Here is a 15267-nt window from a genome sequence, read left to right on the forward strand (position 1 = left end):
AAGTATTTCACAGAATCATAAAACAATCAAGGTGAAAGAAATTACAAAACCACTAAGATAAGGGAATAAAACTGCTGGTGTACAAAATTGAAGTCTCCATATTTACAGTCCTCAGTGCTGCCATCTGGCAGACGCAAGCCGAAACGTTTGATTGTCAGACGCCATTACATGAATGTTGTCTGCGCTGTTGCAGCTGTCACGGACCGACAATTTTGTTGTGAATGTTTTATCTGTGATTTGTGAGTGTGAACTTCGGTGTTGAGGTTTTCTTATTGTTATTATCACGTTTGTGTTGTGCCATCTTGTTTCTATTCTTTTCATGCTGTGGAATGACAATTATAAGTTTTATTTTCGGTAATATGTTTTCGGGTTTCGTGTCATGGGCCGTTCATTTTAGTTATGGGACACAAAAGGATAAAAACGTAAATGATAATTAATTGAAACCCCCAGCTGCTGACATGTGTTGTTGATATACCTCGATGGGGAAGGCTGAAAATGTGTGCCCCGAGTAGGACTCGAACACGGGATCTCCTATTTACATGGCAGACGCTCTATCCATCTGAGATGAAGACAGCGACTGTAGGGACTTGCACGCCTCCCGTGAGACCCACATTCCCAACTGTCCAAAATCTATATGCGTAATGTTCCTAATAGATATTTTGCCCATCCACTCATTACTAGCGCACACATTACTTTTCATATGTATTTGGTCTGTCAGTTCTGCACACATGTATTCGATTCGTTGAGTACTATGCCTATCATACAAAATCCCAATTCGGAGTTGGCAGGTAATGGGTGAAGAAGAGAAACGAATTGTAGTTGACACAAAGAAAAAAATTCAAAGAATGTTCAGGGAAGAAACTGGACTACTTTTTGATGTTCCAAAGCTGGGGCATGGAAATAAAAATGATAGATACACAGCCAGACGCTTTTTTCTTGAAACTGCTTCAGAAATAACTGGAGTTGATATAAGATTGATTGAAAGGTTGAAAGTCATATTGGAAGCAGTGGACATCATATTGTGGTGGAAAAGTTTCAAGCATATGCTTATGAAACATCAAGACTGTAGTGGAACTTTACAGTTGGCATCACACGATTCCAATAATGCATAAAGTTTTGATACATGGGGCGGCTGTAATTAAAGAAGCTATTGTACCAGTTGGTAAATTGGCAGAAGAAAGCAGCTCAGGCCAGAAACAAACATTTTAGACTTTATCACAGAAATTTCTCCAGAAAGAGATTTGCAACAGAGATGTCTAGTGCAGGTTTCTTCTTAGCAGCCACCCTTATATCAGCAAGTCAAGGAAAAGAAAAGTGAAAAGGAATATGCCTTATAACAGTGATACATTGGAACTACTATTTCCAGAGACGTCAGATATTGGTTCTCCTGAAAAATCCAAGAAGAAAGTGGCCAGGAAGGTGAGTTTGAAGATGAGTGCGAAAATCTGAGTTGTGAATAATCAGACTGAAGCTACTGACATGAAATCTAAATGTATTAAAACGTTTACTGACTTCCACAATTGAAAAAAAGTTTTATCCATTTCTATAGGTTTTTAAATTCTTTTAAACTTTTTCAAAGAAACAACCAATAGTTCCTTTCTGCATTTGAAACAGTAATTGGTAAAACAATTTTGTACTTTTAAATTTTTTATGGAAAATTAGTTCATAATATCCTGTTCATACTTATTAATCTACAAACCAGGAGCCATACGCAAAATTGTAAATGCATGTGAGTTTTACAAAACTGCTCTCAGCTGTTACACAGATACCTAAAAGCAATCTTCATACGCTCTCTTCTAAAATGTCGCGACCTTATTTCTAAACAAGATCAGGAACTGATCTAGAAACAACTTTGCCAGAAGCCCATACACGCACTAATGTATTATGCTCAATATGTGTTTACGCAAAAACTTAATAAGATACCCTTATAGATAATATTATTAAGTTTGAGAGCTTTTTTTAATTGATCCGAGGAATTATGGCGAATCAACAACATAAAATATTCATGAATATGATGTGGCATTGTGCTACTCTAATTGGTATATTCGTGTTGTATCGACACCTAAAGCTGCACAGTACATTAAAGGTATCTCTTAAGTACAAGTTGATATAATGACGCTAGAAGAACAGTAATTGTGGACTGTAGCGGCGCAAAGGCAGGCAGGCAGCCATACATACTAACAAATGCGCACCGAGTCTTCCTAGGGGCCTCTAAGAGGTTGGAAATGAAGTAATTTAGGGTTATTTGCTGTTATAATTAGCTTAAAAATGAATGTGAGCGATTTAAACGATTAAAACTGTGAAACACAATTTTGGCCAAGATTTCGGTACCAGTGCTCCACTGTGCGTCGTTTACGTGGGAAATTGTTCTCGAACCGCCCCCGCTAGTGGGGAGCAATGTCACTGTAGAGTCATCTGAACCTGCTCGAATTGCCAGGTGGCACTGAGAACTGCATCGGTCATATGATTGCTGAGGAAGAGGCAGGAATAGCATCCAATCAGCCATACGCCGTATGGAGATCCCCGAAACCACATGCAAGACCAATACCGTGAAATGCCGGCTGGTGGGACTGTGGGCACGTCCACGAACAAACGCATTTACTGCTGTGTGCTCTACTGGAGGCTCGGTATACGCTTATAGATATCTTGCACACTAGCTATTAACAGTGTGTGTAGATACAGGGTGTTTCAAAAATGACCGGTATATTTGAAACGGCAATAAAAACTAAACGAGCAGCGATAGAAATACACCGTTTGTTGCAATATGCTTAGGACAACAGTACATTTTCAGGCGGACAAACTTTCGAAATTACAGTAGTTACAATTTTCAACAACAGATGGCGCTGCAAGTGATGTGAAAGATATAGAAGACAACGCAGTCTGTGGGTGCGCCATTCTGTACGTCGTCTTTCTGCTGTAAGCGTGTGCTGTTCACAACGTGCAAGTGTGCTGTAGACAACATGGTTTATTCCTTAGAACAGAGGATTTTTCTGGTGTTGGAATTCCACCGCCTAGAACACAGTGTTGTTGCAACAAGACGAAGTTTTCAACGGAGTTTTAATGTAACCAAAGGACCGAAAAGCGATACAATAAAGGATCTGTTTGAAAAATTTCAACGGACTGGGAACGTGACGGATGAACGTGCTGGAAAGGTAGGGCGACCGCGTACGGCAACCACAGAGGGCAACGCGCAGCTAGTGCAGCAGGTGATCCAACAGCGGCCTCGGGTTTCCGTTCGCCGTGTTGCAGCTGCGGTCCAAATGACGCCAACGTCCACGTATCGTCTCATGCGCCAGAGTTTATACCTCTATCCGTACAAAATTCAAAGGCGGCAACCCCTCAGCGCCGCTACCATTGCTGCACGAGAGACATTCGCTAACGAAATAGTGCACAGGATTGATGACGGCGATATGCATGTGGGCAGCATTTGGTTTACTGACGAAGCTTATTTTTACCTGGACGGCTTCGTCAATAAACAGAACTGGCGCATATGGGGAACCGAAAAGCCCCATGTTGCAGTCCCATCGTCCCTGCATCCTCAAAAAGTACTGGTCTGGGCCGCCATTTCTTCCAAAGGAATCATTGGCCCATTTTTCAGATCCGAAACGATTACTGCATCACGCTATCTGGACATTCTTCGTGAATTTGTGGCGGTACAAACTGCCTTAGACGACACTGCGAACACCTCGTGGTTTATGCAAGATGGTGCCCGGCCACATCGCACGGCCGACGTCTTTAATTTCCTGAATGAATATTTCGATGATCGTGTGATTGCTTTGGGCTATCCGAAAGATACAGGAGGCGGCGTGGATTGGCCTCCCTATTCGCCAGACATGAACCCCTGTGACTTCTTTCTGTGGGGACACTTGAAAGACCAGGTGTACCGCCAGAATCCAGAAACAATTGAACAGCTGAAGCAGTACATCTCATCTGCATGTGAAGCCATTCCGCCAGACACGTTGTCAAAGGTTTCGGGTAATTTCATTCAGAGACTACGCCATATTATTGCTACGCATGGTGGATATGTGGAAAATATCGTACTATAGAGTTTCCCAGACCGCAGCGCCATCTGTTGTTGAAAATTGTAACTACTGTAATTTCGAAAGTTTGTCTGCCTGAAAATGTACTGTTGTCCCAAGCATATTGCAACAAACGGTGTATTTCTATCGCTGCTCGTTTAGTTTTTATTGCCGTTTCAAATATACCGGTCATTTTTGAAACACCCTGTATATTACACAGTGAAACGCAGTAAATTTCCATGGAAACGAAACAGGTACAAAAAAGTAAGTAACCTGTTTATTAGTTTCAAAGTAATTGCCACAACTGTTAATACCCGTATCTCACTGAGCCAAGACGTCAATGCCTTTATGGGAAAATATTTGCGGTTGCCTACGGGGCCATGATTGTATGCAGGCGTGTAACCCTTCGTCGGAATCAAAGCGACGGTCACGAATGTCCTATACCTTTCTTCAGAGCTCCAAAAATATGGAAATTGCGTGGGGAGGAATAGGGACAGTACGGACGATGTGTGGGTGGTCCGAAGTTTCGCTGGGAAGCCGTTACAGATCCTCCACACAGTCCTGGTCTCTCCCCATGCGATTTCCATATTTTTTGAGGCCTGAAGAAAGACATTCGTGACCGTCGATTTGATTTAGACGAAGAAATGCACGCCTGCGTACAAGATCCTAAGAGATGGAAAAGAGCCACCGTGGTACAACAGGGTTAGAAAACTGCTGCGGAAGCAAACGGAACTTCACAGCAAACATGAACATAGCCAGAGTCTTGCAAACAAAAAAAAATTACGTGAAGCGAAATGTAGTGTGAGGAGGGCTATGCGAGAGGCGTTCAATTAATTCGAAAGTAAAGTTCTATGTGCTGACTTGGCAGAAAATCATAAGAAATTTTTGTCTTATGTCAAAGCGGTAGGTGGATCAAAACAAAATGTCCAGACACTCTGTGACCAAAATGGTACTGAAACAGAGGATGACAGACTAAAGGCCGAAATACTAAATGTCTTTTTCAAAAGCTGTTTCACAGAGGAAGACTGCACTGTAATTTCTTCTCTAGATTGTCGCACAGATGACAAAATGGTAGATACCGAAACAGATGACAGAGGGATAGAAAAACAATTAAAATCGCTCAAAAGAGGAAAGGCCGCTGGACCTGATGGGAGACCAGTTCTATTTTACACAGAGTACGCGAAGGAACTTGCCCCCCTTCTTGCAGCGGTGTACCGTACGTCTCTAGAAGAGCGTAGCGTTCCAAAGGATTGGAAAAGGGCACAGGTCATCCCCGTTTTCAAGAAGGGACGTCGAACAGATGTGCATAACTATAGACCTACATCTCTAACGTCGATCAGCTGTAGAATTTTGGAACACGTATTATGTTCGAGTATAATGACTTTTCTGGAGACTAGAAATCTACTCTGTAGGAGTCAGCATGGGTTTCGAAAAAGACGGTCGTGTGAAACCCAGCTCGCGCTATTCGTCCACGAGACTCAGAGGGCCATAGACACGGGTTCACAGGTACATGCCGTGTTTCTTGACTTCCGCAAGGCGTTCGATACAGTTCGCCACAGTCGTTTAATGAACAAAGTAAGAGCATATGGACTATCAGAGCAACTGTGTGATTGCATTGAAGAATTCCTAGATAACAGAACGCAGCATGTCATTCTCAATGGAGAGAAGTCTTCCGAAGTAAGAGTGATTTCAGGTGTGCCGCAGGGGAGTGTTGTAGGACCGTTGCTATTCACATTATACATAAATGACCTTGTGGATGACATCGGAAGTTCACTGAGGCTTTTTGCGGATGATGCTGTGGTATATCGAGAGGTTGTAACAATGGAAAATTGTTCTGAAATGCAGGAGGATCTGAAGCGAATTGACGCATGGTGCAGGGAATGGCAATTGAATCTAAATGTAGACAAGTGTAATCTGCTGCGAATGCATAGAAAGAAAGATCCTTTATCATTTTGTTACAATATAGCAGGTCAGCAACTGGAAGCAGTTAATTCCATAAATTATCTGGGAGTACGCATTAGGAGAGATTTAAAATGGAATGATCATATAAAGTTGATCGTCGGTAAAGCAGATGCCAGACTGAGATTCACTGGAAGAATCCTAAGGAAATGCAATCCGAAAACGAAGTAGGTTACAGTACACTTGTTCGCCCACTGCTTGAATACTGCTCACCGGTGTGGGATCCGTACAAGATAGTGCTGATAGAAGAGATAGAGAAGATCCAGGATCATTTAGTAATCGCGAAAGCGTTACGGTGATGATAGATAAACTACAGTGGAAGACTCTGCAGGAGAGACGCTCAGTAGCTCGGTACGGACTTTTGTTGAAGTTTCGAGAACATATCTTCACCAAGGAGTCCAGCAGTATATTGCTCCCTCCTATGTATATCTCGCGAAGAGACCATGAGGATAAAATCAGAGAGATTAGAGCCCACACAGAGGCATACCGACAATCTGTCTTCCCACGAATACTACGAGACTGGAATAGAAGGGAGAATCAATATACTAAAAATACCCTCCGCCACACACCGTCAGGTGGTTTGCGGAGTATGGATGTAGATGTAGATGATTCATAGTTGCGTATGCAACTGCAGACTTTTTTGCCATGAAAGCATTGATCGTCTTTGGCTCACAGTGGGATAAATATATTAACCTGTTATTGCGACTACTATTGAAATGATAAACAGGTTACTTAATTTTTCCCATTTGTCTCGTTTTCATTTGACTGCCCCTTATAAAAACCTGAACGGAAGCAGAAAAAATGAAAAAAAACTGTGTGATATGAGACACTGGCGTTAAGTACACTGTAGCGAAATCTGTCTTATGCTATACGTACGTAAAAGCTTACTGTATGCAGTAAATACTATACAGCTGAAAACAACTTTGCATGCTTTGGTGAAAGCTGACGGGCATAATGAGCAGTACTTTAATTCTGAGTTAGTGATTGTACGGAATAGAGACCAATCAACTTCTTTTGAAATAAGGACGATAAATACTTAGAATAACAACGTTTTATTTAAATCGTAAATGCCAAACGGTTCGTATACCTCAGTTCCGATAGAATACGCTCTGAAGTTTTAGCCCATGCCCCCTCCCAATCCACTATATCCTTCGCAAAAGCGGTAATTCGGAAAGTACGTGCACTTGTCACATGACACTTGAGTCGGGTAGCGCTATATTCTGTTGTATGCTGCGAGCTATGCCTCAAAACAAGGTCTGCTTTCGTTCAATTTAACACATTAAACTTTCTTGAGGTTCCGCGGGTTTAGTGACCTTGCATTCCAAGCTGATGAGAGAGAGAGAGAGAGAGAGAGAGAGAGAAAGACGCGTGGGAGGGGCAAGGGGGGGGGGGGGGGGAGAAGGGATGGAGAATCAGAGAGAGGCGAAGTGGGGAAGTGAATGAAACAGCGCGACGCTCGAAGTGCGTGTGCCAAAACTATGCTTTTCAAAAGTACGTACTTGTGCGAACATCAATTTGATAAATTTGAATATAGTTTGGGTGTCGCCACGAATAATATTAAGAATCGCATTAGTTGTTATGGACGAGGAGACATGATACTTTGATCGTGTAAGTTTATTTGAAAACCCACAGTCGGTTATGTTCCGTACCCACAAATATAGGTTTTAGAGAGGAGAATATTTTTAGTATTATCTAAATATTACTTACTTTTTCCAAGTATATACATATAGTGTTTGATTTCTCACACTACGCACAGGCTCTCCGTACCGGAACTTTTGACGGAAAAAATCAAAACCGCAGATTTTGAGATGTGGTACGATAGCAGTTTTGCTGCGGTTGAAGCGATTTAAAACGGTTGTTATATTCACACTTTTAAAATACTCAGAAAAGCGTTAAACTAACGTTTTAAGAAGTCTATCTTTCAAAAACAGTCCCTGTGTGTATGTGTGTGTGTGTGTGTGTGTGTGTGTGTTATGTACGTTATAGCAAGCTAAATGGATACGAGCACCAGAAGAAATCTTGCGCTTATTTATGTAATCCGCAAATGCTCCAGAGAATTAGGTTAGCGTTACTAGCTTCAAAAGGCCTGCAAAAGGTTACTGGGTATTTCGTTTTATTAGTGCATCAATAAGAACAAAGGAATATTAATCTCAATGTCTCGTCAAAGGCAGATTGTAACGTAAGATCAATACTAAATTTAGGCACTAGTTAACGTGATCAATGTGTTGGAACGTAAGGAGAAGCCCCAACAAGCTATGACAAAAATTTAAAACCAATGATAATAATTACCGCGGCCGCTGTAAAGCGCAGATAAAGATATATTTTGCTACGCCGGAAGGCGGATAACAAGTGATAAAAAAAAACTCCTTTCATTTTTTTGTCAATTAATAGAGAGACTCTGTCTGTACTTTTCGAGTGGAGAAGTCGTATTTTTGTAAGATGTGTGTGGTAGCCATTTGTGTTGTTTGAATATGAATTATTTTTTGTGCAAAACGACGCAAGTTTTCTTTTCTTCCCCGCATCATCTCGATGTCAGGTCTACAAGCGGCCTGCATTCGAAAGAAAAAGCCCGATTAAGAACTGTTACACACACGGTTAACATATAAATACAGATGGCGGAAGGAGATGAATATAATCGAGGACAGCAGAAACAAGTTCACGTTAAAATGGACTCAAAGGAGAGAAACTACAAAAATCCAAAATTTGGATATTAATTGAAAATAATTGATTTCTATTAATCTCTTTATATATATATATATATATATATATATATATATATATATATATATATATATATACCCTTCATTATTATTACTATTTATATGTATATGTACATAAATTGGCACATCAAGCAAAATTAAATGACCAAATTTAAGAGCATATTGTTCTGCAAGTTAGTTATTTCCTGATCATGCTGGTTATTATAGCAAACACTGAAGCACATTAACGCCTTTAAAATAACGTTAGCGTCTGGGTTGTAACACACTGGGCCGTTAAACTCTATGTAGTTTGAAGCCAAAAAAATAAGTAGCCAATGGAAATGCCGATATTCCGATAATAGGGTGGGTAGAGTCACCAGAAACCATTAACGTCAATGTTTATGATATTGTGTTATCATGAGGTAACAGACCTATTTTGTAGTTGTTAAGTTTTCCAACAGAAACGGTTACATACCAGGCAACTCATGCCACAACTAATTAGTTCACAAAATAGTAAATGGATACTGTCGTATGCTTGACATGGATTAAACGTGCAGTTAGTAACCAAAGAAAGCGGTGAAATACTACTGTGCGAGCGGTTGTATCACAAATAACAATGCACAGCCGAGTATACAAAAACAGCAGTGTTCTGTGTGTAAGCAGATTACTAATGTGATCCGTACATTTCATTTCCGCGTCGCTACAGACATCCACAGTATTTCGCCTGGGGATGGGTGGACACGTGAAAACGCCGCTCCAGTCTCGCGACAAGCGATCTCTCGGCACTTGTCCAAAACAAAACCCACGCGACCGAAGCACATGCCGCTGTGTGAGTCTCGCTGTCTTGTTTCTCTTCGTGTAGGACCACGTGATCACTCCATGGGCATGCGCATTTCAGCCCGCCAGGCACAAACTTGTGTTCCTCTCCACATATCCACGTGTGAATATACAGCTACCGAAAACCGTTTCCAATCGTCTCGCTGCTAAGTGTAGTTGCTACTTTGCCTCCTCTGCTTTTTTTGCTTTGGATACATAAGTCAGTAAAAACAGAACCCTTATAGGTTCATTTTGTTCTCCGCTTGTCTCTCTGCTTAGTCTCCCTGTCCAGCTGTTTAAGACCTCTTTTTCTCCGGAACGAATATATGCCCATCAAGTTGAGTTTTATGTCACATATTAAGATCTACCGTACCTTGGCGGCGTAAAAATTTTAAGCTTCAAAAGTCAATGGATTCAAAAGAGTGGGCCATTTATATCACATATTTTATTTTGACACTCGAAAACTCACGCACCTAAAACTATAGGGTACTTTCCGTTGACCTAGACTCTCGAAATTAGGCAAGAAACGAGATTTCACAAAACAACTAAATGAAAAAAAATCAAAAAATCGTTAATTTTTAATTAAGTTACATAATTGTTAGGGTTCTGTCCCTCAATCTGTAAAAACGAAACACCTGTAGGGTTGCTTTGTTGTCCGTCTGTCTGTCTGTCAAGAACCCTTTTTTCTCAGGTACGAGTTAGACGTATCGAGTTCAAATTTGTCACATATTAAAGTCTATGGTCCCTCGGCAGCCCAAAAATTGTAAGCTTCTAAGTCAATGCAATCAAAAGATACGGACGTTTACACCACATATTTTGGTACTCGGAAACTCATCGATCAAAACTTGTACGCTGCTTTCCAGTGGAGACCCATGAAATTTGGAAAGAAGCGATGTTTTACAGTACAAGTAGAGTACAAGAAAAAAAAATCAGAAAATTATTAATTTTTAATTATAACACACGAAATGAATTTATTCGTAATTGTCTCGACGATAGTGAGCGTTTTACGGGGCGCATTACTGTAATATGTCGGAGGAATGTACTTGCGTTGAAGTTAACTTGTGGTAACTGTGATTTGTAGTTGAGACTTTAGTGGTATTATAAGGGATTTGTATGATAATCTGCGAGTCAGCTTAAACTCAGATTTGAGTGTAGCAGACCTTATAAAAGGGAGAAATATTATATGAGAGATGCACTATGTTTATTCTGCGTAAGTGAATTATTCTTAGAAATCAGTGATTTGTTTCCAATAATCGTAATACGTTGGTCCTCGCCGATTTCTGAGCAGACAAGCTTATGCGTTGTATTATACGTTTAATTTACTAATAATTCTCTTTTCTTTGTATTTAAAACTTACCACAAATCTATACCCTTTAAAATGTAGCTGCTACAGTCAATTTAACCATTAGTGCAGATCCATCTTGCACAATGTAATTTTGATGCCGCCTGATGGCAGGTGCTTATTTCAGGCTACAGGTTTCTCAATTTATAATTCTATCACTATTCAACAAACCCAGTTTCTAAGAACTACAAGAGTTGGGGGAGAAGTTTATATTAAGCAATGTTCAGGAAGACCGTTTCCCTTGACATCAAGAGCACGAACGACGGTGCTACGGTAAAGACAGCAGGATGTTTGTTCCCAGCAAGGTTTGAAGAGTATCAACGTGATGCGAGTATTCTGACAAGGGAACCTCCCCATCGCACCCCCTCAGATTTAGTTATAAGTTGGCACAGTGGATAGGCCTTGAAAAACTGAACACACATCAATCGAGAAACAGGAAGAAGTTGTGTGGAACTATGAAAAAATGAGCAAAATATATAAACTGAGTAGTTTATATAGGTTGAAATAAGTGCCGGAGCGCCGTGGTCCCGTGGTTAGTGTGAGCAGCTGCGGAACGAGAGGTCCATGGTTCAAGTCTTCCCTCGAGTGAAAACTTCAATTTTTTATTTTCAGTTTATGTGACTAACTATTATGTTTTCATCAGTTTTTTTGGAGTGATTATCAACATCCACAAGAAAACCTAGATCGGGCAAGGTAGTAGAATCTTTTTACCCATTCGCCAAGTGTACAAGTTAGGTGGGTCGACAACAAATTCCTGTCATGTGACGCACATGCCGTCACCAGTGTCGTATAGAATATATCAGACGTGTTTTTCTGTGGAGGAATCGGTTGACCTATGACCTTGCGATCAAATGTTTTCGGTTCCCATTGGAGAGGCACGTCCTTTCGTCTACTAATCGCACGGTTTTGCGGTGCGGTCGCAAAACACAGACACTAAACTTATTACAGTGAACATGACGTCAATGAACGAACGGACAGGTCATAACTTCGCGTAAATAAAGAACGTAAATTTTCCACTCGAGGGAAGACTTGAACCAAGGACCTCTCGCTCTATAGCTGCTCACGCTAACCATGGGACCACGGCGATACTGCGCTTACGCTCTCCTAAATGTTGCCTATGTTACACATGGACTACTCAGTTTGTATATTTTGCTTATTTTTTTTTCATAGTTCCACGCAACTTCTTCCTGATTTCTCTATTGATCTGTGTTCAGTTTTTCAAGGCCTATCCACTGTGCCAACTTAAAACTAAATCTGAGGGGGTTGCGATGGGGAGGTTCCCTTGTGAGTGGTGTATTGGGCATGAAAGAATATCCAATAAAGCGTTTACTTTTTTCGGGTAATCTGCCGTCTGGACATAAGATTTTTGTTCGCCAGTAGTGTCCGAAGTCAACAAATAGTCCAGTCAACAATATTCAGAAAAATTCCGGAAATAAAATACAAAATCCGAAGGCAGAGGGCCGTCGAAGACGTAATAAAAGTTGTCGCCCACAAAAACTTGAAAATTCTTGCTCGGAACAAGTGTATGAAGCTATTCAGGAATATAGGAAGGCACATCAAAAGGATATAACACGTTAAAATGAGGAACAGATTATCAAAGAGATTACAAATATCTAAAAATAAGCGTCAAAATCGTCGGGCGAGTAATGCAGCTGGACGACATGCGAGCATCCTGTAGACAGGGGGAATGAACGTGCTCGTGACACGGCTGCATGACGTGTACTGCGTGGGACCCTGTATAAAAGAGAATGAACTTGCTGTCGACAAGGCCGCACGGCGTACATTACGCAAGGACCCTGTATACAGAGAGATTGAACGTGTTCGTAATGCCGCACGACGTGTAGACCTATTACGCAAGAATCCTCTATGAAGAGAAAATTACATGTTGGTGACAAGTCCGCATGGCTTGTATTACGCGAGGATCTTCGTATGCAGGGACGAAGAACAAATGCGTAATACAACTGAACATCAACTATGTAGAGCCGGCCGAAGTGGCCGTGCGGTTCTAGGCGCTACAGTCTGGAGCCGAGCGACCGCTACGGCGCAGGTTCGAATCCTGCCTCGGGCATGGATGTGTGTGATGTCCTTAGGTTAGTTAGGTTTAATTAGCTCTGAGTTCTAGGCGACTGATGACCTCAGAAGTTAAGTCGCATAGTGCTCTGTCTGCTGCCTGCGGTTATTTTTGTTACACGTGTCTTAATACCTAAAAGATGGTAAAATGCCACGGCCTTTAGTGTCGTACCGAAATTCCAGACATTTTGCAACAACTTACACATCTCGAAGAATGTACTGTGTCACCGCGACACATATTTCCCAAGTTAGTTAGATGTGGTCGAGGTCTGTTTCCAATATGGATTTGTAGGAAATGTAGTCAATATTCCAGTCGCTGTAAATACGATGGTATCAGCCTTTCCACAGCTTGCACCTGCCAGTCGCGTAACGACAAATCTCCTGAAGAGCAAAATGTTTTTTTAAACATGGCCGGAACGAACGTGTTCGACCCGCAAAGGTGAGAGAAGCAGCGAAATATGTAGTCTAGATGGAATTGTTTAAGAATTAGGAATATTATGATGATAAATGGACATATAACGACGAAGTTGATACCGATGCCAATTGTACAGACAACAATGAATGCACTTGTGAACTTGGTGAGTTACAAGATGAACCAATAAATCCCTGCAAATGCAAAAACTTCACTTGTTAATGAGCAGGACGTCGTCGTAACAACGGCACCTGGTTAGGGCAAGCACCCGCCATCATTAGTATACGGCGATAATCTTCAAGGATTAGCTTTTGTTAAGGTTTATGGTGGAATGAAATTTGAAATTTAGAATAAAACTGTATTGCCCTCAGATAATGAAATCCGAAACACGTCGATATAATAGAAGAGCAATGCGGCAAGATTAATTATCCATTTTTTATATATTCTTTCGGACAGGTCCGAAAATGTGTGCCCCAACCGGGACTCAAACTCGAGATCTCCTGCTGACATGGCAAACGCTCTACCCATCTGAACCACCTAGGGCACAGAGAATAGTGCGACTGCAGGGACTTATCTCTGGGACGCCTCCCGTGAGACCAACATTCCCAACTTTTATTCCGCACTATATTCGTAGTGCCCCTGCCCATTAGACTCATTACTCGCGGCTTTTTGGCTATTCCCGTACGAGTTCGGGCACTGTTTGTGCATCCGCACAGGAGAAGAAGATGATCAAATGACCGGTGAGCCTTATATACAGGGTGAGTCACCTAACATTACCGCTGGATATATTTCGTAAACCACATAAAATACTGACGAATCGATTGCACAGACCGAACGTGAGGAGAGGGGCTAGTGTAATTGGTTAATACAAACCATAAAAAAATGCACGGAAGTATGTTTTTTAACACAAACGTACGTTTTTTTAAATGGAACTCCGTTAGTTTTGTTAGCACATCTGAACATATAAACAAATACGTAATCAGTGCCGTTTGTTGCATTGCAAAATGTTAATTACATCCGGAGATATTGTAACCTAAAGTTGACGCTTGAGTACCACTCCTCCGTTGTTCGATCGTGTGTATCGGAGAGCACCGAATTACGTAGGGATCCAAAGGGAACGGTGATGGACCTTAGGTACAGAAGAGACTGGAACAGCACATTGCGTCCACATGCTAACACCTTTTTATTGGTCTTTTTCACTGACGCACATGTACATTACCATGAGGGGTGAGGTACACGTACACACTTGGTTTCCGTTTTCAATTACGGAGTGGAATAGAGTGTCTCCCGACATGTCAGGCCAATAGATGTTCAATGTGGTGGCCATCATTTGCTGCACACAATTGCAATCTCTGGCGTAATGAATGTCGTACACGCCGCAGTACATCTGGTGTAATGTCGCCGCAGGCTGCCACAATACGTTGTTTCATATCCTCTGAGGTTGTAGGCACATCACGGCACACATTCTCCTTTAACGTACCTCACAGAAAGAAGTCCAGAGGTGTAAGATCAGGAGAACGGGCTGGCCTATTTATGCGTCCTCCACGTCATATGAAACGCCCGTCGAACATCCTGTCAAGTGTCAGCCTAGTGTTAATTGCGGAATGTGCAGGTGCACCATCATGCTGATACCACATACGTCGACGCGTTTCCGGTGGGACATTTTCGAGCGACGTTGTCAGATCATTCTGTAGAAACGCGATGTATGTTGCAGCTGTTTGGGCCCCTGCAATGAAGTGAGGACCAATGAGGTGGTCGCCAATGATTCCGCACCATACATTTACAGTCCACGGTCGCTGTCGCTCTACCTGTCTGAGTCAGCGAGGATTGTCCACGGACCAGTAATGCATGTTCCGTAGATTCACTGCCCCGTGGTTTGTGAAACCCGCTTCATCGCTAAACAGGTAGAACTGCAACGCCTTCTCTGTTAATGCCCATTGACAGAATTGC

General features: G+C 41.7%; 1 protein-coding gene across 2 annotated transcripts in view; it reads right to left on the bottom strand.

The window, feature by feature from the left end:
• The window catches only part of LOC124595824 (sialin-like), a 124518-nt gene that overhangs the window by 62948 nt on the left and 46303 nt on the right, over positions 1-15267 (bottom strand). The window contains exon 1 of one of the 2 annotated variants that reach the window (XM_047134720.1): positions 9361-9445. The exons of the other annotated variant lie outside the window; for it this stretch is intronic. Coding sequence (XP_046990676.1) covers positions 9361-9367 — 7 coding nt within the window. The 5' untranslated portion in view covers positions 9368-9445. Of the gene's footprint in view, positions 1-9360; positions 9446-15267 lie in introns of those variants that run through there. 2 annotated transcript variants of the gene reach the window in all.

Source organism: Schistocerca americana, chromosome 2 (assembly GCF_021461395.2).
Source record: "Schistocerca americana isolate TAMUIC-IGC-003095 chromosome 2, iqSchAmer2.1, whole genome shotgun sequence".
NCBI classification, from domain to species: Eukaryota; Metazoa; Arthropoda; class Insecta; order Orthoptera; family Acrididae; genus Schistocerca; species Schistocerca americana.